The sequence below is a fragment of the Brachycentrus maculatus genome, unplaced genomic scaffold, assembly GCF_059751285.1.
Source record: "Brachycentrus maculatus isolate JH-2025_06_01 unplaced genomic scaffold, ASM5975128v1 h1tg000090l, whole genome shotgun sequence".
Lineage (NCBI taxonomy): Eukaryota > Metazoa > Arthropoda > Insecta > Trichoptera > Brachycentridae > Brachycentrus > Brachycentrus maculatus.
Window position 1 is genome coordinate 1,341,137 of NW_028280844.1, and position 26,164 is coordinate 1,367,300.

Genomic DNA, 26,164 nt, shown 5'->3' on the forward strand with positions numbered 1-26,164 from the left:
GATATACGAGATCATTTAAATTATCTGGGGGTTTCTTAATTAAATTTCATGAGGCTCTAAATAATCTTTAACGCAGTAATTAAACAATGAGTTCAATTATTTCCTATTAAGAGACAAAATAAGTACACATTAATGATTTTAAGTTTATTTTCTTTACCTCTCGTGTCGCATTCTATAAACTGCAACAAAAACTGAAAAAAAAATGTATATCACTTTAAAATAATTATAAGTGATTTTTTTTGTAATATTTATTTAATATTACCCTGGACTGGTACCTGAAGCGGAGGGCTGATCACCTTTCCTTCATGTGTAAACGATCAAGATAACACTGCGTTTATATGAAGTTGTGCCCTATGCACCATTAGGTACGGATAAGGGTTTTTATTATTATTTTTTTTTTAAACACAAAAATACTCACGGAATCAGTTTTACATAAGAATTAATTGTATGTCTTTGAAAATCAGAAACTTAGTCACATACATCATAACACTTTTATTCTCAAATTACTGTTCAAAGTTAAAAATAATAAAAATATTTTCAGAACATTAGTCTCAATAATCTTGTGTAGCTTTAATAAAACACAAAAAAAACCTTTTATAATAAGTTATAATGCAAATCTCTCTCAAAAATTGAAGTTATTTCACCAAGTTGATTTTTCTCTTTTGCACTTTGTTCAAATTGCAGAAAACTTTAATTTAAAAAAATCAAATAATAATTTTTAAGAACAATTTTTACAAACTAAAATGAAAAAGAATAAGAAAAATACATTTTTAGACCTTTTTAACAAGAGTGATGTATTTTCAACACATTTTTACTTTAAGAAATTCTTTAGTCATTTCAATTTTTAGAGACACACTTGAAATACAATTTTGTAGCGTCCCATTTGTTTTAAATTATTTTAAAGAAAAAAATAAACATAATATGCAGATAAAAAGAGTCGCAAAATTTACCACGAAGATCTCTCTCCTTTACTTTACATAATCACAGAGTATTTCCATCCTCAAAATATTCACTCTTTTGATAAAGTTTTCTTGTAAAGTTTCCACTTCACTGCCTTAAGAATAAATAAATATACATTAACCACATCAAATGCGGCGGGTTTCTCATTTAATTTACAAACGCAAATACGTGCTCATGGAAAATGTAAACACGGAATCAAAATAATGTTTTCACATAAATTGAACGACGAAATCGTTTGAATACCTACTAGAAATCAATTTACTTATAAAGTTTTTCAAGGAACGATTTTTTGAAGTATACGATAACTTGGTTGTACCATGGGGTAATAATAAAATGAGTTTTCTGGTTGAATGTTCCTATTCGATATCGAGAAGTTACGGAATATATTGACATCAACTGGATGTATACATTAAAGGATCATGTAGAAAATCGTTATTACAGAAAATACCCATCAAAACTTTACTTTTTCGTTAATATAAAATATTATTTTATGACGTCTGATAATAATTTCAGTGATTATGAATTGTAAATTTTAAACGTATAATGATATTTAAGTTAACAAGGATCAAATAAAAACTCATTTCAAATTCAGAAATGTTATTTATAATTTTAAGCCATAATTATATTTTAGTTAACAAAAAAAACGTCAAAAGTAATTTATTTAGACCTTTCTCTATCAAATTCATTCGACAGTTTCATCAAAAACATAGATTGTTCTTAGTTTTGTGAAAAAATTAGCTTTAAATTTGACAGGAGATTTAATTGACAAGGCATTTCATAAAAGGGTAAAAAACTGGTTGTTCGATAATGACTGGAAATTGAAAGTTTTTTTAAATTGTTAATATTTAAAAAAAAAAAAATTGTTCAGGGCAATATATTTTTAGGACCATATTTAAATGACAAACCGTGAAAAAAACATCATTATTTTTTGACATCTCAAAAAAGATTAAAAAGAATATGGAAGTCTGGGCATTTACGGGGTTAACGACCGTCATAGGCTGGTTTATTGTTCTTGATGAGATGTCAAAAAGTAATAAGAAAAATAACTCCTTTAAATAATTAGATAATGGAGATATTTCACATTTGTGAACAAGTATTTGGACACACTCAAAATGTTGTTAAATTTAACTCCATTCTTTTAATAATAAGCCAGATTACATCCATCTGTAAAAATATATTTTTAACGATAGTAATAGAAAGCGCCATATTGTTGCAACTTATCGAATAACGACATATTTTCACTTCAAAACGTTGAAAAAACTAATGAAAATCGACTTGATCGTCTGAAATTTCTTTCAATTTCTTTAGTAAATGAAAGTAATCACGATACCACCTCATTAAATATATCACAGTTTGCTATAAAAGCACAATTATCAACCTATTACGTAGATTTCAATACATGATCACTGACTGTTAGTGAACAAATATAAGACATGAACAGAATAAACAGTTAGAGGGGAAAATTTATATGTTAAAAAAAACTGATGATCTTTTAAAAGTAGATATGATGTAAGGCATTTTTCCTCTTCGCGGTATTGTTCTCATGTTTTCATTTTTAGTTAGGCATTGTTGTCAAAAACTATTCAAATGTCTCCATACAATGGAAGGTTCCGCTTTCTTGATGCGGAGTGAGATACCAAGCTTTGTTGTGTATTTATTGAGAACATATCACGTACATGAATGAACCCGGTGAAGTCTCTATATAGACTAGAGCCTACGCGGAAAGGAAGAGATCTTGAATACGATATATCGTATTAAATAATGACTTGTTGGAGGTGTTTCAATTGTCGTCTTCTTAAAAGCTTTTTTCATGGTTACAATAACCTTTAAAATTTATCTTCAATCGACCGTTGTGAAAAATTAGAACGGAGCAGTATAAGAAATGAAATAGAATGATACATTTTAAAATATTCTTTATAGAAACATTTCCTCTTATTCTTATCTTCTATGATTCTATGATTCTTATCCCAATGGTGCGTAAGGCAATACATCGTGTTGATGCAATGTTATCTCTATGGTTACTTACATGAAGAGAAAATTATCACTTCTGCACATTATTTTTGTTTCGATTTCATTATCCGCCTCCGTAGTGTAATAAATGGTCAGCAAGCTACCGTACCAGAGGTCCTGGGTTCGATTTCCATGGGGGCATTGAATAAATTAAAGCGATTTATTCACTCTAATGCTTATTTAATATTGGACTGGTATCTGAAGCGGAGTGCTGATCACATTTCTATCATTTGTTTACGATCAAGATGATTTTGCGTTTTTTATGATTCAGTGCCCTATGCACCATCGGATGCGGATGAGGGTGTGAAGAATGATGAATATATTGTCTAGAGTGATAAATATGGGAGTAAAAAATACCAATATTTAAAGTGATCACCCCCAAGAAATCGAACCCGAGACCTCTAGCTCGGGATCTAAACGCGATACTCAGAAGTATGCAATTCAAAAGAATATTCTTTTACGTTATACCAATAAATGTTTCAAATCCGCGAAAAATAAGAATATATAAAAATTACGAACCAAATAAGGACTTTCAAAGGTGCTATTCTTGTTGATTGATGATCCTCGGTGGCTTACAGGGCAGAATACTAAATTTTATGGCATCACAAATTCCAGGGTCATCCATCAGAGTTCCGAAATTTCTACATTTCAAGGTCACTATTTCTGAATTTTCATGCTGAAATTTTGAATCAATATCAATTATTTTATCACATTGCTTTAGCGAAATTATTTTAAAATATATTGTGTTATATTATAATCATAAAAATTCAACTATTCAAAAATAAAAATAAATTCATGTTTTAAGCAAAAATCCGTACCTATGCAAAACCTTGGCAATGATTTCGCGAACCAAACCGATATCTGGAACGTGTCACTTGCTAACTAAAAGCAATAAAATTACAATATTTCAGACTGATGTATAATTCCTTGTCTAATATATATGTTCTTCCTTGTTTAATACTTTAAAATATATTATTATTTTATACAACAATTATTACATGTGTTATATTTATTATATACATATTGGATACGTGAAAAAAGTGGAATGATATCAATACGTCTTCTCGCTTTGTTTTGATTTGCTTTTGTCATGGTCGGTCTCCACATGGCTTTATCCTCCGTTCGTCTCTTCAACCCGGCGTACCCGATGCAGTGATGTCGGATGTTATTTGATCCATGTTGTTTAAGCGGGGTCGTCCTCTGTACTTTGTGCTTTCACACATTCCCTCTGCGATCGTAAAAAGCGCTTATCTATTTGGCTCACTAATATGTGCGAGGTAATACAAGTTTAAACCAATACGTTGAGATTTAGGAAAATGGTAAATTTAAAAAAGTAATTAAGAAAACAAATAAAAAAAATTAAATTATTTAAGGCTACATAAAACAGTGGTATCGTATTTGACAGTTCCTCTAACCCTTATTCATATGCAATGGTGCATGGGGCACTGCATCGTATTGACGCAGCTTTATTTTGATCGTTACTTAGATGGAGTCAAGGTGATCACTCCTGCACTTCTGGGACCAGTTCAGGGTAATATTAAAAAAAATAGAGTGTAAAATCACTAATATTTATTTTCGCCCCCCTGGGAATCGAACCCGCGACCTCCAGCACGGTAGCTAAACACGCAAACCATCATGGAGGCGGATTTTATGTGACATGGATTTGACAATTAGACGTTTTATTTTCTAGAAGAATGTTTTATTTTATCATAATTTGACATTATTTTGATAAATTACTGTAATAAAATAATGTCAAATCATATTTTATTACCTTTCGACCAACCCTATAAGGATAGCCGATTTATTGGTAGGAGAATATATTGTTGTTACACGATTTCCCCTAAAAACTTATTGGAAATTAACCGTCTTTATAGTAATATCACACTTTACACACTTTTTTATAATGTCTTAGTTTCTTCTGTACATACATATGATTCCTTTGTTTATAAAGCTTAACAAATTGACTTTATAAAACAAAACAACTTTGTTTTTAACCAATTTTTTATTAGTACATTTTTTCTCCAACCGGTTTCAACAAGGACTTTGTCATCATCAGGGTTAAATATGTATTTGTACATGTTTAACCCTGATGATGATAAGGCTATTGTTGAAACTGGTTAGAGAAAAAAAGTACATATAAAAAAGGCTGAAACAAAGTTGTTTTATTTTACAAAGTTTATGAAATGTATCTGCAAAAAACATTCAAGAAATTGATAAATCAATGTTATTTAAGGAAAAGTCTTTTTTCTTACAAATAGCCCTGTAAGTGAATCAATACAAGCACTTTAAAAGTATATATTCGCAAGTTTGGACCGAAATGGACGGTGTCTTTGATGTAGTGCTGCACTATTTCTAGTTCGTAGTTCTGAACTTTTCTCAACTAAAATCTTTCTTCCTTCACACACTTGATGTCTAACAATTTTTCAAATACTTCGCCGTTCAAGTTTTGGAATAATTTTGAGATGTTACACTTGTCTTGAATTCAAAAACAACTTGACTTTACTCATAGTGCCTCGTAAGGAACCTACTAGTCGGTTAGTACTCAATAGGGTTTACTTTTTGTTTCATTCTTATTTTAATAAAAAAATAACTGATTGATGAAGTGAAATATTTGTTAAAAGTGTATTTTTTTGTATAGTTAATACTTTGTTAATTTAATTATAATAGGCCTCGATAGAAACTATCATAAACTTGAAAATAAATGCTTAAAAGTCACCATCATAAATACTGTAAGCAAAGTTGAATGAAAGAATGATAATTTTTTGATTTTTAAAATATTAAAAAATGTTTGATTAATGATTTACTTTAATTTCGAGTTATTTGAAGTAAATTATTCGTTTATATTGTTTTTACATATTTAATACTTTTTAAATTAAATTATTAGGCTTCGATAGAAACGATTATAAACTTGAAAATAAATGCCGAAAACGTCACCCATCATAAATATTTTAAGCAAAGTTGAATGATTACATTTTCTTATTTTTAAAATATTAAAAATGTTTGATTCATAATTTACTTTAATTTTGAGTTATTTGAAATGAATTATTCGTTAAAAGAATATTTTATGTTACTTTTATTATATTTAATACATTTAAAATTAAATTATATAAGGCTTTGATAGAAACTACAATAAACTTGAAAATAACTAACTAACTAACTAACCATCACGCCGCTTCCCCGCAGGGGTAGGCAGAGAGAATCGAACGCCACACCACTCTGTCCTTGCAAACATTCTTTGCCTCTTCTACATTCATGCATCTCCTCATACATACCCGACGATTATTACGACTCCTGACCCGGCCGCTTTCAAGTATTTGACATACCTGATTGTGCCAAGTTTTCCTCGGTCGTCCTCTGCTTCTTTTTCCAACTACATTCGCCTCATAAATTTGTTTAACCGTTCTTTCTTCACTCATACGCTCCACATGTCCAAACCATCTCAACACACCTTTCTTAATTTTATCGATAATGCTTATCTCAGCCTTACATTCTTTCCTTATTTCATCATTCGAACATCTATCAAACATTGTTTTGCCACACATTCGTCTGAGGGATCGCATTTCAACTGCATTCAGTCTGCTTTCATCCTTCTTTTGCCAACTCCATGCTTCGCTTCCATACATAAGGGTTGGAACCAGAACTCCATTGTGTACTGCCAGTCTAGCTTCCGCTGATAGATTTTTATTTGCTAAAACTGATTTTAGTGCACCATTCACTCTGTTCCCAGCATTCACTCTCCTTTCTATGTCTTTCTCAATCTTTTCATCCCTAGAAAACAAACTACCCAAATATATGAAATCATCTACCTGTTCCAAAATCTCCCCATTTACCAATATTTTACACTCAGATCTAAATAAAATAAATGCTTAAAAAAGTCACCCATCATAAATATTGTACTTTAAGCATTTTTGAATGGCAGAATGATTATATTTTCTAATTTTTTAAATATTAACTCATTCATTTTAAATTATTTTATGTGAGTATTCTTTTTTTCTCCAATATTTACTGTAAATGTTCCTGTGCGCAGTATATTAAATTCAGGGACGGCTATGCATGTTTGAGGAAATTTGAATAAATGTGTTTATCATTTTGACCAGTGTTTATGTTCAAAACTTTTACCTTTGTGTAACGTTAATTATGTAAACATTTTGGCATTCACAAATTAATTGCTACCTATTGGATTATTTGAAAATGTAAAAAATACCAAAATAATAAAACAATTTAAAAAAATAAAACATGTAATATCAATTCTCTGATTTGTTTCCTCGTTTCAAAGCGATTAAAAATTATTGCAGTATTTTTTTAAATCATATATAATGAATGATTGATGGTTAAAAGTACGTTTTTGTATTTTTTTAAAGAATTAAGTATCATTTTTCCCAAGATACTAATTTTTGTTGGTACATGTAGATAAAATTTAGATTAACTAAATTTAATCTACAAGAAATTAAAATATTACTCGTAAGTTAAAATTTAGTCCGCCTCCGTAGTGTAATGGTCAGCACGCTCGGTTACCGTTCCGGAGATTCGATTCCCAAGGGGGGTAAAATAAATATAAGTGATTTTTTCACTGTAATATTTATTCAATATTATTACCCTAGACTGGTACCTAAAGCGGAGGGCTGATCACCTTTCCTTCATGTGTAAACGATCAAAATAACACTGCGTTTATATGACGCAGTACCCTACGCATCAGTGGGGTGCGGATAAGGGTTTTGTTTTTATTATATTATTAAGTTAAAATAAATTATTAGAGAAAGTTAGATAAAAAATAAATATTAAGTATAAATGAAAATTAAATGGTTAAGGACACAAAATACATTAAATTGAGGTACAGGAAGAGAACACATAAATATGTACATACAGCAAAACAAATAGTATCTATTAAATTTGGTTACCTCTATTTAAAAAAAATGTAAATTTACTAATTTTATCAATTTAACTTCTAATATTCTCATGTTTGTATTATTACAAATTCTAATGGCGCCTAATCATATAATAATTTGTGGTATATTTTGTTTCAGAGAACCGCCGAGATTGACTGAAAGTACCGAGCACGCACTCTGCAGCATTTTTGCTGCCACAATTTTCTTGTCACGCAAACGGTGGCGAAAGGGCGAAGTCTAAAGAAAACTACAAAAAAGTAGACTTGTCGTGTTTTAAAAATGTTGCGAACCGAGTTGAATGATTATAGAGCGACTAACTGCGGTGAATTTGTGAATTTGCTTAATTAATTGCATGACTAGAATGTTCTAATGTAACTCTAAGACTTTGTAGAGATATTCCGTCGGTTAAAGTCTTTTATAAGGTCCTCGGATAACGGGTCTCAAAATAAATTGCTTCATAGTTTAATTAAAATGGAGAACGGAGAATTTGGTGTGACGTAAAACTCGAAGGGGTTTGTGACACTTATTGCTTCGTGTAAACCTCCCCGCGAGCAGAAACCGGCGCTAATTGTCAAATTTGTGTTGGTTGTCCGAGAAAAAATGTGCTTCACACCGCGAGAGGAAAATAGACTGTCAAAATAGTGACACCTATTCGGGAAACATGAAGGTCATGGAGCTTCCTGCCAAATTAGCGGGTTTACTACTCATAGCGACATTCTTCAGTCCTGCCTTTGGTGAGTGTATTTTTTGTATTATTTATGAAAAAGGTCTTTCAAAAGGATCTACCAATTTACTGGTGGGATGTTGTTTTTCTTGAAAACCTCAAATTTCAAATTACTTGAAGCACAAAGATATATATATTTTCTTCCAATTATCTTTACAGTTAACTACGTTCACCGATAAAAGTCTCAAACGTTATTTTTGAAGCTTGTGGTCTTCAGTTATGTTTTATTAAAAGTGCTAACCACTACACTATTAAAGTGGTAAGCACGTAAAGTATCATGCTGAAAGTTCCGGGTTCAATTCTCAAGAGATGAAATTAAATTAAGGTGTTCTTTACTTTTGTGTGTTTTAAATAAAACCCTGGACTATTATCTAAAGCGCAAGACTGTCAATTTGATATTATGCAATGAAAATTCAAATTAACAAAGCATCATTTTGAAGAAGTCCCTTATACACCCTGTGTACAAAAAGGCTAAGTAAAAGTAATAATGAATTTCAATTTATTCTCAAGGATTAAAAATGAATGTTTGAAGTTTAAAAAAGCTTGTAAACTAATCGTATTTGTAAATACAATAAACATTTAGTTGTTGGACAAGCGGAGAATGAAACTAGTTAAGTCCGTAAATTAGTTTTTGATACCCCGTTTTATAAAAGAAAATAATAATAAAGTATGATGTAGAATAAAAATATTTCCAACGTAATGAAGTAATTTGAAAAGAAGGCAATAAAATGAACAATAAAGATTTAAGATAAAAATATATTCCAAATTACCGAACCGAGAAAAGCCTTAGTTTACCAAGAAGGCCGAATTTAAATCAAACTAAAGCACATTTTCTCTGTTTTAATGAATCATATTTTTTTCCACAAATGTACATAAAATCCTTATTTGTAAAGTTTATCTATCATCTACGAATCATTGAATGTAAAGAAAACATATTTTGTTTGAAAAGCGTTAATTTTTTTAATAAAAATACTATACATCGCTTTGATGTAGTACAGTAAACAGTAATACAAAAAAAAATTCACACATGAATTCAATAAGTACATAGCGAAATAAAAAAAGCGAAATTTGTTTAAAAAAACTTATTTAATAAACAACATATTAAAGTTATTTTAAAAATCATAATCGTTTCAGTGTTTGTTGAATTATCTGATTATGTTAACACGATTCTTCAGTGTAGTTTAAAATGTATATACAGATTCGATTCAGTTTAAATATACGTATAGTTTCCTTGAATATAGATTCTGAAACAAGTAAATAAAATATAGCAGATTCTTCAATAAGCGCGATTGAAATGTCTCGTAATACGTCATAGAGAAGTTCTAACAAAATACCTCATAACAACCCAGTTATGTGCCATTTTTTATGCAGTCTCACACACTTCCACAGCTCTCAGTGCAAATCGAGGTTTTTGAATTTTTCATATGACACTGAGCCTGTCGTCTCTAAGCCAATACATGTAATGTGCTAATACAATTAGGCAAAAATGTATTAAAATAAAATAAAGGGTACTATATTTAGTTTTCAATAGTTCATTATGGTTAGCACCGGTATATATGTATTTTACTTCTATATATCTGTAGATGTTTCGTATAACTCCAGGCAGCCAATAATCCGGTTCATAATGCTCGATATTGCACCGTGAATCGTGTTGATTTTACAAAATGAATTATCTACGCAACTTGCTGTTCTTGCAAAGGTTGATTGAATAAACTCTATTGATTTGACGACACATTCATTATATATATATATATATATATATATATATATATATATATATATATATATATATATATATATATATATATATATATATATATATATATATATATATATATATATATATATATATATATATATATATATATAAATTTATAATATGAAAAACATTTTCTTTACTAAAGAAATATCATAGATTGGTATAATATTTTAAAAGTATACTGTGTTTTCGTTCATCCGCGCTTTAAAGCACAAATTAAAATTTGAAGGTTGTAGTCAAGTATGTTCATGAATGTTAAAACGTTCTTTATGCCTCTATCCAAATCCGTGTGGTCAATAGGATACCAAATTAAAACGGCGCTGCGTCCTTTATCATATGAAGATAACTCAATTAGATAGTAACTTAATCGTTTTGTAAAGAGTTTTGTAAAGAGTAAAAGTAATTTAATCGATTTGGATATTAATATAATGGAAAAAGCTCACAACTGCTAGCAGGCTGACAAAAACATATGCGTATATTTATGTTTTTTTTTTTTAATTTCCAAGTACTATCTACCCTCTGATTGCAAACAGCTTTATATGGTATCAAACGGTTTAATCAATATCACTAGTCCGTTTTTGGTTGGATATTGCTGTTTAGCAACAAGCCCGCCAATGTACTTATTTATTTTCTGTACATGATGTTTAAATAAATAAATAAATAAATAAAAACACTGTCATGTTTCGCGATCTTTCACGCATTGGGCAAGCTGTAAATTTGAGCTATGATAATTTTAATTTGTGTAAATAGACACCGTTTTGTCGTTTATACCGACATACATCTTTAAGGCAAAAAAAACTTAATTAATTTTAATGTAAAACGTACTTTAACAGATAAATTACAAAAAAAAATATATGTAAAAACTTAGTTTCATAAAAGGGTGATTACGTAAAATTGATATTGATTGTGATTTTTTTTGTTTCTAAATAAAATACCTTTAACATTTCAAGAAATTTATTACATTAATATTACAAAAATGTAAAAAATTATACCTTAAATTCTAGCGGAATATCTCTTTAATGTCATCATTATTATATTATTATTATATATTAATCCGCCTCCGTAGTGTAATGGTCAGCATGCTCGCCTACCGTTCTGGAGGCCCGGGTTCGATTCCCAGGGGGGTTTAATAAATATAAGTGATTTTTTCACTCTAATATTTATTCAATATTACACTGGACTGGTACCTGAAGTGGAGGGCTGATCACCTTTCCTTCATGAGTAATCGATCGAGATAACACTGCGTTTATATGAAGCAGTGCCATATGCACCATTGGGGTGCGGTAAGGGATTCTATATATATTATATCCATAAACAAAGATTTGTATACACCCAAAAATGTTATTTACCATATACATTGTATTCGTTTCATTAAGTATTTTTTTCTTTATACTATCCAATTTTTCAACTTTTGGATGTGATTATGTAAGTATATAAATTGTAATTGGTAACATAATTTTGAATTTTGCAAAACAAAGTCCGGATATGCAAAAAAGAAAGGACGCAAGAAATTTTACAACCAAAAAGCATAAATCTTTAACATAATAGATTATACATACCATGATTTGGCAAAATTCACAATGGCTGACGCGTACAACAAAGGCCTGAAAATCCTACTTACAAAGCAAAATGTATGTTTACTCGATATGTGTACATAAAGACCCATATAATATACATAGGTACGATAAATACATTTGTATGTATCATACCTAATATATATATATATATATATATATATATATGTATGTATATATATATACATATATATATACATATATATATATATATATATATATATATATATATATATATATATGTATATATATATATATATATATATATATATATATGTAATAAAATAACTAGGTACCTACCTATACATTTTATTAAGTACTTACAAAAAGTACCTACATAAAACAGTTCTACCACCAGATGCCGCATGCGTCGCTCAGAAGAAAACAAAAGACTTCCGATAATATTATGAACTGTCAGAATCAGATAGATAGATAGATAGATATAAAAATTATTATAAAGATTAATTAAGAATAAACTTTTATTGTCGTTTCTTTAATTACAAAGCAACACATTGTTTATTTTATTATTATACACCCACTTTACATATTATTTACACTTAATTTTCAAAAGGAAAATATTACCACGTTATAAAACGACAATTTTGTTAAATGGAAATGGATTATGAAACATTAGATGTATTAAAACAATTACTACAATATGTTCGGAGTGAGAGAGAAAAATTAGAAGATGATCAAAGAAAACGATTAGAAGATAATCAAAGAAGACGTGGAAATCTAAGAACTAGTGATAAAATTAAAGATAAAAGTCCATGTAAGATTTGTGAAAAATTAAATAAGGGAACTCGATATCACCCTGAAGCAACATGCTGGTTTAAAACAAAGGACGATGATAAGATTAATAATAAAAATGAAGATTTACAAATCACACAGAAACAGTGCTTGAAGAATGAAAATAAAAATAATGTGGAAAAAATTTCTACAAAATATAAAATAAAATATACTCCAGAAAAGAAGAATTTCGAAGCAGATTGTATGAGCAGGAATCCAGTATTAGAATCGAAGGAAAATGCAAATGAACAATTAAAAGTTGTAAATTTGGTTAAATTAGAAGATATTTTAAAAGATCAGAATAAAAATGAAGACATACAAATAACACAGAAACAGTGCTTGAAAAATGAAAATAAAAATAAAGTAGAAAAAACTTCTACGAAAGATGAAATAAAATATACTCCAGGAAAGAAGAATTTAGAAGTAGATTGTCTAAGCCGGAATCCAGTTTTAGAATCGAATAAAAATGCAGATGAACAATTAAAAGTTGTACATTTGGTTATATTAGAAGATACTTTAAGAGATCTGAATAAAAATGAAGGAATTCAAAAGAAAAAAACAAATGGATTGAGAAAAACTGTGTCTACTTTAAAAGGGTCAAGAAGAAAAAAAAAATACAAAAAAAAAGAAAAAAAAAGAACGAAAAAAAAAGGAAAAAAAAGGAAGAAAGAAAAAAAAACAAGAAAGAAAGAAAAGAAGGAAAAAAGAAAGAAAGAAAAAAAAAAAAAAACTTTATCATATCACTAAACTTATACAAGAAGATGATCCGGAGGACGAGTGAAAATTTTACTATGAATTTTCATCCCCAAGGGGGGAGATGTAATAAAATAACTAGGTACCTACCTATACATTTTATTAAGTACTTACAAAAAGTACCTACATAAAACAGTTCTACCACCAGATGCCGCATGCGTCGCTCAGAAGAAAACAAAAGACTTCCGATAATATTATTAACTGTCAGAATCAGATAGATAGATAGATAGATATAAAAATTATTATAAAGATTAATTAAGAATAAACTTTTATTGTCGTTTCTTTAATTACAAAGCAACACATTGTTTATTTTATTATTATACACCCACTTTACATATTATTTACACTTAATTTTCAAAAGGAAAATATTACCACGTTATATATATATATATATATATATATATATATATATATATATATATATATATATATATATATATATATATATATATATATATATACACATATAAATTCATTGGTGAATTACTGTAATGGTACTTACATTAAAACTAATAAACAAACCATTGCACCGCTTTCCCGCAGAGGTAATCAGAGAGACACTAGTCAGTCTTTTCAAAAATTCTTTGTCTCTTCCTCATTCATGCGTCTCCTCATAACGTACACGTTGATTATTCGCCTGAAAATTCGATTTAATTCTGATATCACCACTTTCAAATATTTGAAATAGCTCACTGTTTTCAACAACGTCATTTTTCAAAAATCGACAATTTTTATTTGTGCATGTTTTCGTAATACCCAGGAAATATACTATATCCCAGCATAAGCGGCATATTTTTAACTAAATATTTAGCCGCTACAGGGCAGAAAGTGTTGTTTATTTTTTTTAATAAACTAAAGATTTTTTAAATGGAGAAATACATTCAAGTTTACCTTAAAAGATCTGTCGCACAGTAAAGCGTTCAATAAGTGGCTTGATATTTATTTTTAATACATTTTATTATATGTTTAAACTTTAAAAATGATCTCCTGAAAAATAAAGTTTTTCGATACCTAACGTTGTTGAAAGGAGTGAGCAATATGTAAAGGATCTTTTTTTAAATCGTTTATACATTTAACCAAGAGCAAATAATATACTGTTTTTGTCAAACGTTACTAAGACATTTAGTTTCTTATTTCTTCAAAAAAATGGGTTTTCTTACATGTGTGTTTTTGTTCCAATGTTTTCAATTAAAAAAATTATATATTCTAATTTAACATTTATCATTCCTCTCCTTATCATTTATCATTCCCCTGGAGTAATACCACTTGAAAACACTACGTCATGACTCGATTTCGGAATAGCCATGCTATCATCAGGCCAAAAGTAGACCTGACGATGGAATTCAACTTAAGTACTACAAAATTCTAACCCTTATCCGCACCCGATGGTGCATAAGGCATTGCATCGTATTGACGCAGTATTATCTTGATCTTTACTTACATGAAGGCAAGGTTATCACTCTTGCGCTTCAGATACCAGTCCAGGGTTATATTATATAAACATTAAAGCGTAAATCACTTATATTTATTTTCACCTCCCCCCCTGGGAATCGAACCTGGACCTCCAGGATAATAGCTTAATACGCTTAGCATTACACCACGGAGGCTAACAAAACTAATATATAAATGATAAGAAGAGTATTAAATTTCCATAACACAAAGTTAACAATGATCTCTACATACATAATATCTTCTCTTCGCTTGTATTCCAACAATATGACAAACTCACCATCACGCTACTTCACTGCAAGGGTAGGCAGAGAGAAACGAACGCCACACCACCCTGTCTTTGCAAACATTCTTCGCCTCTTCCACGTTCATGAATCTCCTCATACATACCCGCCGATTATTATGACTCCTAACCTGACTACTTTCAAGTATTTGGTATACCTGATCGTGCCATGTTTTTCTCGGTCTTCCTCTGCTCCTTTTTCCAATTAATAATTTTCCAATTTTTTCCAATCATAAATTTGTTTTACCGTCCTTTCCTCACTCATTCGTTCTACATGTCCAAACCATCTGAACACACGTTTCTTAATTTTATCGATAATGCTTATCTCAGTTTTGCATTCCTTCCTTATTTCACTATTCGAACACCAATCTATCATTTATCGTTTTGTCGCACATTCAGTCTACTGTCATCCTTCTTTTGTTCACTCCATGTTTCACTTCCATACATTAGAGTTGACACCAGGACTCCGTTGTGTACTGCAATTCTCCTGTATGTTTTAACCATAAATTTAATAAATGTTTCACTGTACTTATAGATAATAACGTGATCGGTAATTACACAAAACACAACGTATCAGTTAACATGCAATATGACATTCCCACGTTAAAATACACATTTTGTACATTTACTCATAGATGCGAATACGGATAAAATGCGTATGAAACATTATTTAAATTAAGTTTTGACGTCGAAACATTTTTTCTGTTACATCGAACGAACTTGTTACATACAATGAATGATTTATGAAGCCATAAATTTCTAAGCAGACAATTAAATTAAGTGTAATCTTAACGCTGCCATGAAAAAATGCATTAGGTAATGAAATATTTGATTTATTACAGTACATATTCACTTCAAATAAGAACGATAATAAAGTACACACCTACATTGCGCATCATAAAAAGTTTATTTTACGTGTTTTTAATTTAGAAAAGTGATTCTGTTTCGCGGCTGTGCTCATATATAAAATATCAAAAGCATCCACAGGCCTCTAAATTATTACTTTCCCATAAAATTTGAGTCAACAAAAAAAACTTATAATTTTTTTCTTCCTATTGATCGTTAATTATGTATGAAGGCAAAGTGATCAGTTTTGTGTTTTAGTAAATGGAGCGCGACAGTAAGGCAGCTTTCGAAATATTTTTTTTTATGTGATACCAACGTGAAGGGAATAATAAAATATAGATGATTTCATTTATGGAATACTACAGTTTCAGAAAAAGAACTTGTATTTTTAAAATAATGAACTTAAACTTTTCTTGTAGAAACTTCACAAATCGGAGTATTAATGATTAAAAAAAACACATGAAAGTTAAATAAAAATATTTTGATTGAGGTACTCTCTCTCCCTCTCTCTCTCTCTGGATTTTTTGACCACCTCTTTTTCAATCTCGATAAGCATATCTTTTGAAGTATAATAGGTATTTTGTTATACTGCCATCCTTATGACCTTTAATTTTTTAGCGCACATACATTTATTTATTTGAAATAATTCTCAGGTTGATTTCACAAAAGAAGTATGGTCTGCTTATGGTTCATTAAAAAAAAACACATATCAACACTCTTTCAAAACGCTCTAGCATATCACCTATCTTAGAATGTTCAAATATAAAATCTTTTTCAATCTCGATAAGCTCATTTTTACAAGTAAATTCTTCAATAAACTGTCATTTTCATCTAATTTAAATTTGGTCGTTTACTCAACTATTTTACGTAAATAGCGCTTTATATAAATATTAGGTTAGTGTTTATTATTATTATTATAAAAAAAACTTTACTAAAACAAAAATAATTGTTGAAATTGAAAGTATTAAAAGATATGGTTTCGCAACAGACAGAATGATTTTATTGAGGTTCATAAAAAAAAAGACGTTCAAACTTTTCACATCTTTAAGAACGTTCTAGCCATTTGTTCCTTTGTTTGTTCTATACCATTTGTCTTAGAACGTTACGTTAGTACATTCGACTATTTTCCATAAATAACACCATATAAACTAGCCAAATATGTATTATTGTTACAATGATTAAAGAAAACACTTGTTTTATACCACTTGAGTTTTATTAAAGACTTCATGTTTCAGAAGTTAAACTTCCATCATTCAGGTCTGTATAATAACTAAAATATAAAATGTAAAATTGTTCTAAAAATAAGGAGAGGGGAAAGTTAGGGGGAGGGGGTTAGTCAAGGGGCGGAGTTTGAAAACAAAGGAAAAATGGAAAGCAAAGGTGAAGAATTTTGAAATAATATATTATTTAATAAATTATTATTAGAATTTAGGTTTTTTTGAATTTCTAAATTTTAAAATAATTCATAATTTGGCCTTTATATGGAACAAGGTGTAATAATTTTAATTTATGAGAGCGAAATTTATTGTTGTTGTTAAAAAAAAACTAAGTTAATAACGTACTTGTATTTATTTGATTGAAAGTATTGTCGGGTATGGTTTCACAATAGATAAATGGTCCACATTGGGTTTGTTAAAAAAACTGATCTTTATTACGTTCCAACATATTACCTCTTAAAGACCGTTCTAGTATACCACCTCTCTTAGAACGTTCAAACATACCGCCTCTTTTTAATCTCGATAAGCACACCTTTGCAAGTAGGTGCCTCGGTAAACTGTCATTCTCATCTGCTTCAAATTTCGCCATACACTCGACTATTTTACGTCGTCGTTAACATTAAAATTCTCGTAAAGACATGTTTTTAGTGTTTTCAAATTTAGACAGTTACGTTTTATGTGTTCCCATACACGCTTTCACGAGGGCCAACCGTTTACGGCCTGCATTATTAACATGACACAAGGGTAGGGCCCCGAGCATAAATTACTCTTATGTAAATAAACAAAGCCTTACTTACACCCTCGGGATCTCATTCCATGGGTCTAATAAACTGCAACTTTACTACGTACGACTTGTACCGCACGAACAATTTATTATTAATGAGTGGCCTTTAAATCTGATTTTATTTCAACTTTAATTATGTAATAAATATTTTGGTATAATCTAGTGGTTATTTTTTTAAATATTACATATAACTAATGGCAGTAATTTTAGAAGGGGTAGTTTTAATGACACTATAGCAGGTACTTCAAGTTTTGGAATGTTTGTTTATACATAAAAGTTCCGATGAAATTGATTATAAAACCTAATTCTTTTATATGTTACGTCGTATCTTTTTAAACCGGTATATTAAAATAACGTCTAAAAATAACAGAATTATACATACAAGTTTACGGAAGAAAAACCAGTAGGTTTATTAGTAGGTTGGTCACAAAAGTACATATATTCTATAGAATCATGATTCATATTTAAATAACTATACATATGTATTTAAAAAAAAATTAAATGTAACTTCATTAAAATCTCTAATATCCACAGGTCGCTTTAAAATTTTCACGGCAAAACATTTTTTTTAGAGCCAATTGTGGCAACACACGTAGTATTAACTATTGCTCATGGCAGATAGCATGCATCACTGAGCGTTTTCAATTTTTTCGATTGCATTGATGCTTTATAGATTTTCAATGCTTTACAATCATAATGAAATAAAACATATCGGAAATTAATGTTTTCTTTTTTATTTAACCATACCGAGCCAGAGCAATATAAATTAGAGCTAGTTATTCATCAATGTGTGTTTTTTTTTATTTTAGTCACAGCATTACAAAGTACAGCTAGTTTTTATTAAATGAGGTGTTAAAAATTGCAACAACAAAATATAAGCGTCTGTTATTGATTGATTTGGAACAACGTAATGAATAATTTTATGGAATAACTTGATGATTTAACTATTAAAATAAGTCAAATACAAAATGTCGTTTTATTAAATTTATTGTAATAATATTTAAAAGATTATTTTCGAAAAGTGCACATTTGCTAATCATAAGGTTAATGCACAAATATTGTTTTCATATTACAGTTTGTATGTGCATAGGTTAGTGAGAACTTCTCTAGATCTCGAAACTAGTCGTGTTTAAATTAATAAACTCGAAAGAGTGGTTTTATACATACATTTTCATTTAATATTTATAAAAAGCGTCTCGCTGTGTAAATACGACACGTTTCAAGAACTTAAGATGTTCTCATAAAAAGGTGAAGAAAACAATGTTTGTTTTCAAAACACAGTTTGTATATTCATCACTTAATGAAAACATTTGTGGAGGTAAACGCGACTACATAGTTTTAAAAACTACAAATGTAAAGGTTCTCACCAAAAAGTTACATTTCCAATATTGCACAAAAGATCATTAAAATGCAAATCTGTTCTGTTTACTGTATCCTATCGAAATCTTTATCAAAATTGCGACCAAACGTGACCAATCCTGTGTTAAACCAATATGAAATTATTAAATTGCACCAAAACGTAACAATTTTGCGTACTAGAATTCCTGCTTACTTAAAATATTTATAATGGAAATGTTACGTTTTGTAGTTGTGTTTAAATTTATAAATTCAAAGAAGTGGTCTTAATTTTATATTAATAAAAAACGTCTCTCTGTGTTAGTGTGTTTAAAACTAAAGTAACAAACTTTAAATAATTTATCGTTCAATTTAAGGTTTCATCACTCTCATGCAGTTTAGTTTATCTGGGTAAGTTGTTACGTGTTTGCTCTAGGGACGAGTTATGTGACCCTAAATGAGTTTCTTGGAAGTTTTCCGTCGCTTCCCGAGACACCATCGCTTCCCATCACATCTGGTGCTACTGCAAATCAACGTTTTTCTACTTCCTCACTTCCGGTACATGTCCCGGTCCCTGTGTCATCTCGGTTCTTTACTTGATCATCCATATACTTGGTATCTTAACCGTGATATACCGAGGGATTTTTTTATTTGGTTTTTTTATCATTTTTTTATCAACCTAGTTTCAAGACACACCGTTTATCAAATAATATATTACTACCTAGAAAAACTTGATACGAGTATGATCAAGTATTTAAAATACTTAAAAGTGGACAGGTCCAAGAGTCTGAATTATTGGCGGGTATATGGATGGGATGCATGAAAGTTGAAGAAGCGAAGAATTTTCACAAAAAACATTGTTACATTTTTATGAATGATGGAGCTATTTCGTGCGTCCAAATAGAATATTCGCTAAAAATATTGATTTATTAATATGATTTAAGGACTGATACATGCGTTCACCTAGAGAGTAAAAAAATATTGACGTACAAACATATTTATATGAATTAATCAGCTGTATTGTTCTGAATTTTGGTTTAACTAATGACTAAGATAGCAAATGACCTTATTCTCTCGCTTTTTCCTATCCTTATTCTCATAATCTACCCTAACCAAACCTTTCCTAACCTTTTAATTAATCATTGGAAATAAAATTTTAATACTTATCTTTGAATGTTATCTTTGGGATGATAAATACTTCGTTTCGCATTCGTTTAATCAATTATTAATATATGTATTGTATTTTGTGTATCTTTATTCCAAACCTTAAATATTGTATTTATATGGCTTATCCATTATTTCAAATACAATGGAAAAAAATACGAAACATTACAAGAATGATTGCAAGAAGTAACAGTGAACTTATAAATATATTTATATATATATATATATATATATATATATATATATATATATATATATATATATTATATATATATATATATATATATATATATATATATATATATATATATATATATATATATATATATATATATATATATATATATATATATATATATATATATATATATATATATATATAAATATATATATATATATATATATTTATATATATATATATATATATATATATATATATATATATATATATATATATATATATATATATATATACTTATATATATATATATATATATATATATATATATATATATATATATATATATATATATATATATATTTATATATATACAAATTTGAACCAAAACTTTAATGTTTGAGCAAAATTTCATAATATACTTAAAAAATATGAATATTGACTCTTATTTTTTAACGTTCTATGGTCCATATTCAATCAATTCTGAATTCAAATTCCATAGCGTAGTCTACGGAGAACATTTTTTTCTTCATTTTGTGATACCCGTTTATTACTAATTCTACCTCTTGAATGAATTTCAAGTAAAAATAACTTATCTACCGGATTCACTCACATTAAATCCAATTATTGTGAAAGTGCACTAAGGGGTTCAGTGGCACTATCGCTAACGTCTTTGAAAGATTACTGGCGAATTCACAATTTTGTTTAGAACACGTCTCTGTTGCGACGGTCGTTTTTCTTGCAAGTCCCGGAGGAAAAACAAACGTTAGAAATCGATACATATCGAGGATTCCCCCAGGACCGTTACTTCACGTAGCCTTCAAACGAATGTTGGTTATCGGTTATCGCATTTCCCGGTGTGAACACATTCAGCTATACGACGTACTGACGTTTTATTTTACGGCTTACACGGAATCTGGTTTACGATATTGACGACTTTGTTTGTGGGATATTTTCACACAAAATTTATGACAATATGGATTTATTCAAATCATGTCGTAACTTCATAACGTAATTTCAAAAAATAATTTAAAATTATCTCATTATTATTTTTTATTTAATTACCTTGGAAATTAAACCTGGTACTTCGTGTTTGATTGCCACATGGTATAATAATTTCTCTAAGGAGGCAGATAAATCAATTTGTGGTACAATAATATCGATTAATTTTCAACTTAAATATCATTAAGTATACCCCAAAATTTAAATAAAACACTTTTTTTTACCCCTTGAGTATAATATTTTTACGACTAGTTTTGGAAACTTGTAAATTTACAATACTCAAGTGTTAATAAACAAATATTTTATTTTTAATTTAATCATGTCTTAGCATAAATTAAAAATCGAAACAATTAATAACATGGTTAATGCTATTTTTTTAAATCTATTGTGACACGTGTATCCATGCATCCAGCATCATTTTCAAACATCGTGGCAATTTCTGATAATGATGTTGAATACATCAAAACACGTTTTACAATATATTAAAAACGGTGGTATTTACTAAGTTGAAATTCAAATATAATTACACATCTTAATTTACAACATTTTGAGTGTGTCCAAATACTTGTTCACAAAATCTGGATTGATTAATTAAACCAGATTTTGTGAACAAGTATTTGGACACACTCAAGATGTTGTAAATAAATTATCTGGTCAAATTATAAGCTTAATAATAAAAATGAAAATGGTATTTTCTGGCGTTTCTCATGTGTGTGATTATAATCCAGGATTCGGATCACACATACTAATATAAGAGTTTCTGCTTAATAAAAAGCATCTTTACATCTCACCAACAGATGTCTCTAGTGAAGTTCTAGTGATTCAAGAACAAAGTTTCTAAATTGGTTCAAAAATATAGAACTTCCAAGAATTTGAGTAGTGTGGTTGTCAATCATGGGTAGAATTGGTGAATGTTACACGTGTGTAAAGTGATCACTTAAACCAGCCGATGACGGTTGTCAGCCCCGTAAATGCCCAGACGTCCATATTCTTCTTCATCTTTGATGAGATGTCAAAAAATTATATACACATCTTAATGCTGGGTTATTTTGAACAGATTTTTTCAAATAAAAGACTCCTGTGATATTATCAATATACATTGTAAGCTCCAATCACATTCCCATATCTAACATAAAAGCGCTTTCTTGGCTTCTTAAAAAAGCTCACTCTGGTAAACCAATTTTTCACGAATAATAAGAACATTAAAAAAAAATTGTCATAAAATTAAATGATGGTATAAAACATAATACTTATTGCCTTCGTATTTATACCATAGACATGATAAGTTCCCAATGGGACAATACAACCCTCCAGTCAAACTAGAGAGGTGGTACTTGAAGATATAAGAGACGTATACGTAATTAAGGTCTGGGAAATGAGCAATACATTTTAACTCGTCCTTCCTATGTATGAGGGGACATTCTGGAAATTTCCTTCCCTTCTAAAATTTGACAGTATAAATTGAAACAAAACAGTTTGAAAACCTGTAGCAAACATGAAATAAACAAGATTGAAACATTTTCACAAAATCAACGGAAATATTAAAATAAATTTCCTAAAAATACAATTATTTTTACGTAAATTTTCGAGTTTGTTTATGGAAATGATATTTATAATTCAATGAATTTAATTTAACGACTTGTGCTATTTTCTCTTTCAAACATTGGAAAGTACGCAAAAACGTGTAAAAGATTTAACGAATCGTTACAATTTATCGTTTGTTTGAAACTTAGTTTAGAGTTTTGCTATATTGCTCTGCCCTGGAAACGATGATTATGAATATCTTGCTTTTTTTTCAAACTTTCTCCATAAAATTGTTTGATTTTCAAATTTACCAAGACGAAGTATCATTTTATTTAAAACTTTTTTTAGGCGGCCATAAAAAGTTGAAAATGTTTTCAAAAAGCCTTGCGAGCCTGCGTAAAGTTTGGTTTTAAAATAAACATTTGATCAGTCATGACTTATTGCATTATATAATTCTGCAGGTGAAATTCATCATTTTATTTTACTAACTATTCAGGCTGGATATACAAACAATGTACTTAACAAATTATGAAAACAGAAAACAATTTTTTTAATAAACCGCTTCATTAAAAATATATGTACTAACTATTTTCATATTCAAGTAGATATATACGTAAATAGGATATCGTTTGTCCTGCTTTTGTTGGGATGAAAATAATAAGTATTTTTTTAAGTATTTTTTTTAATGAATAAATTATCTTTTTTGAATATAAATAACGATTAAAAATATGGCAGTCTAAGTATTTACAGGGCTCAAGATCATTAATTGTCTGGTTTAAGTGATTACTGTACACACTTGTAAAATCAACCATTCTACCAATGATTGACATCAACACTACTCAAATCTCTTGAGCTATATACATATCCTTTGATTGACACCTTGTTTTACACGCGAGTTCTTGAAACCATCTATGATTGAATTGAGTTTTTTTTCACTTCATGAAATAAGTGTCACATTATTTGCGATTTATTTTACACCCTATAAGGTGCCCACAAACATGATTTTCAATGCGTAGATATTTACTTCAATATTATATGACCAGCAATTTAAATCATATATTTTTTATTGATATAGAAACATAAATTCAAAATAATATGTCTTAGGAAGTCTGAAGTCGAGAAATTCAATGAATTAAATAAATAAATTTTTCCTTAATAACAAAACAAAAACAAAAAAAATTGAATGTTATATTTTCATGCCAAACAAATACTGTTTGAAGTTATTAAAAATAACCATTTTAGCTCCCTGTGAAATTTTATTATAAGGATAAAGCGCGTTTTAATATCTGCCTCACGCCATATTTATTATCACAGTTTTATACCCTTGAAATCTAACAACGTATAGCCTCGGGGTACTGTAAGCCTTGATATGTATAAATTACTGGACATTTTTCATCGACACATTCCAGAAAAACATCTATTCTCTTCAAACTTAAGTTTCATTTTGAATTTTTTCTACATTCCTTACAGAAGACAAAAACCTCATGAATTTTTAATGTCAGGAAGAGAACGCAATTTAGGTTATTCAGATAAAGTATCCTTACTTTATTAGAGAAAGCCGTTATCACGCCAAAATACGATACTCAGAGGACGTCTTATAACAAGCAAATATCTAACGTAAATATTTTTCATTTGTATCGCTGTTGTTATTTTTTAACGTGTTTCTCCTTAACATAACCTTTAAAACCCATAAGAATGGATGCTCTTCTCAAACGGTTTTCAAAAACTTTCTTCAACAGATTTGTGTTTTTTGGTTGGTTTTAAATCAAGTACTTCATTTTATATTCTTTTTTGACATCTTATCAAAGATGAAGAAGAATAGGGAAGACTGGGCATTTACTTCTTCTTCATCTTTGATGAGATGTCAAAAAATAATATGAATATAACCCAATTTTTGTGAACAAGTATTTGGACACACTCAAAATGTTGTACATCATTTTAGTTTCAAGTAGATTGATTATGTATTTATTGAGAGATTTAAAAAAAATGTGTAAAATAAAATATTAACGATTCTTTTTCATTGATTTTTCTACTGCGTTTTATTACAACTTCAATTAGTTAGTTACATAATTTTACTGTGGATGAATCAAAGATCCCATATATTACAGCTAATGAGATACCACTGGATATCCCAAATCACGTATCCCGGTATCCCGTATCCCGATCAAGGCTTTTCCGAAGGATCGTATGCGAGATGGAAGGATAGCTGTGCGTCACCATCACAGGAAGAGTCACTTTCTTGAAAAGGAAAACAGATCTTCAAATATAATTGAAGAAAAAAAAGATTTGGCTGTGACCAAGTTTTCTATCTTTTTCAAATCCTAAACTGAACCCGATGGTGCATAGGGCACTGGATCACAAAAACGCAGTGTTATTTGAATCGTTAACACACGAACGAAAAGTGATTGAAAATAGCTTCAGGTACGATTCCAGGGTAATATTTCATAAATATTAGAGTGAAAATATCACTTTTATTTATTAAATCCTGGATTTCCTAGAACGGTAGCCTTGCGTGGTGACCATTACACTACGGAGACGGACCAAGGTTTCTATACTGATTTAGTAAACTATTCCTGAAAAAACATGATTTAAAATATAAATGGTCTTTTAGTTATGAATAAAATAAAAATTATCTTTTATATTTTACAAACCAACAGCTATTTTGAAATAAAAAATGTTTTATTGCAATTTATCAGTATATTGTAAATGTCAGATTCTTGACAAGAACTTTTTTTTAACTTATAATGACGTTGGAATGTAAAATTGTAAATGTAAAATTATTTTAGTCAAATTACTATTCCACTCCTTATTATAATTTACCTTTGATATTCTATAAATAATACTAAACATTCGAGACAACTACTTATTACCTCTGATTTGAGTCCATCAAAGTAAGTGGTTTAATTTTATCATTACTAAATAATTAC

At 29.1% G+C, this 26,164-nt stretch overlaps 1 protein-coding gene across 2 annotated transcripts in view; it reads left to right on the forward strand.

The window, feature by feature from the left end:
• Nucleotides 1-26,164, forward strand: part of LOC148310645 (neurotrimin-like) — a 137,566-nt gene that overhangs the window by 21,779 nt on the left and 89,623 nt on the right. For both annotated transcript variants that reach the window (XM_088258123.1, XM_088258124.1), the window contains exon 2: nt 7,995-8,590. In XM_088258123.1, coding sequence (XP_088114249.1) covers nt 8,518-8,590 — 73 coding nt within the window. In that variant the 5' untranslated portion in view covers nt 7,995-8,517. The remainder of the gene's footprint in view (nt 1-7,994; nt 8,591-26,164) is intronic.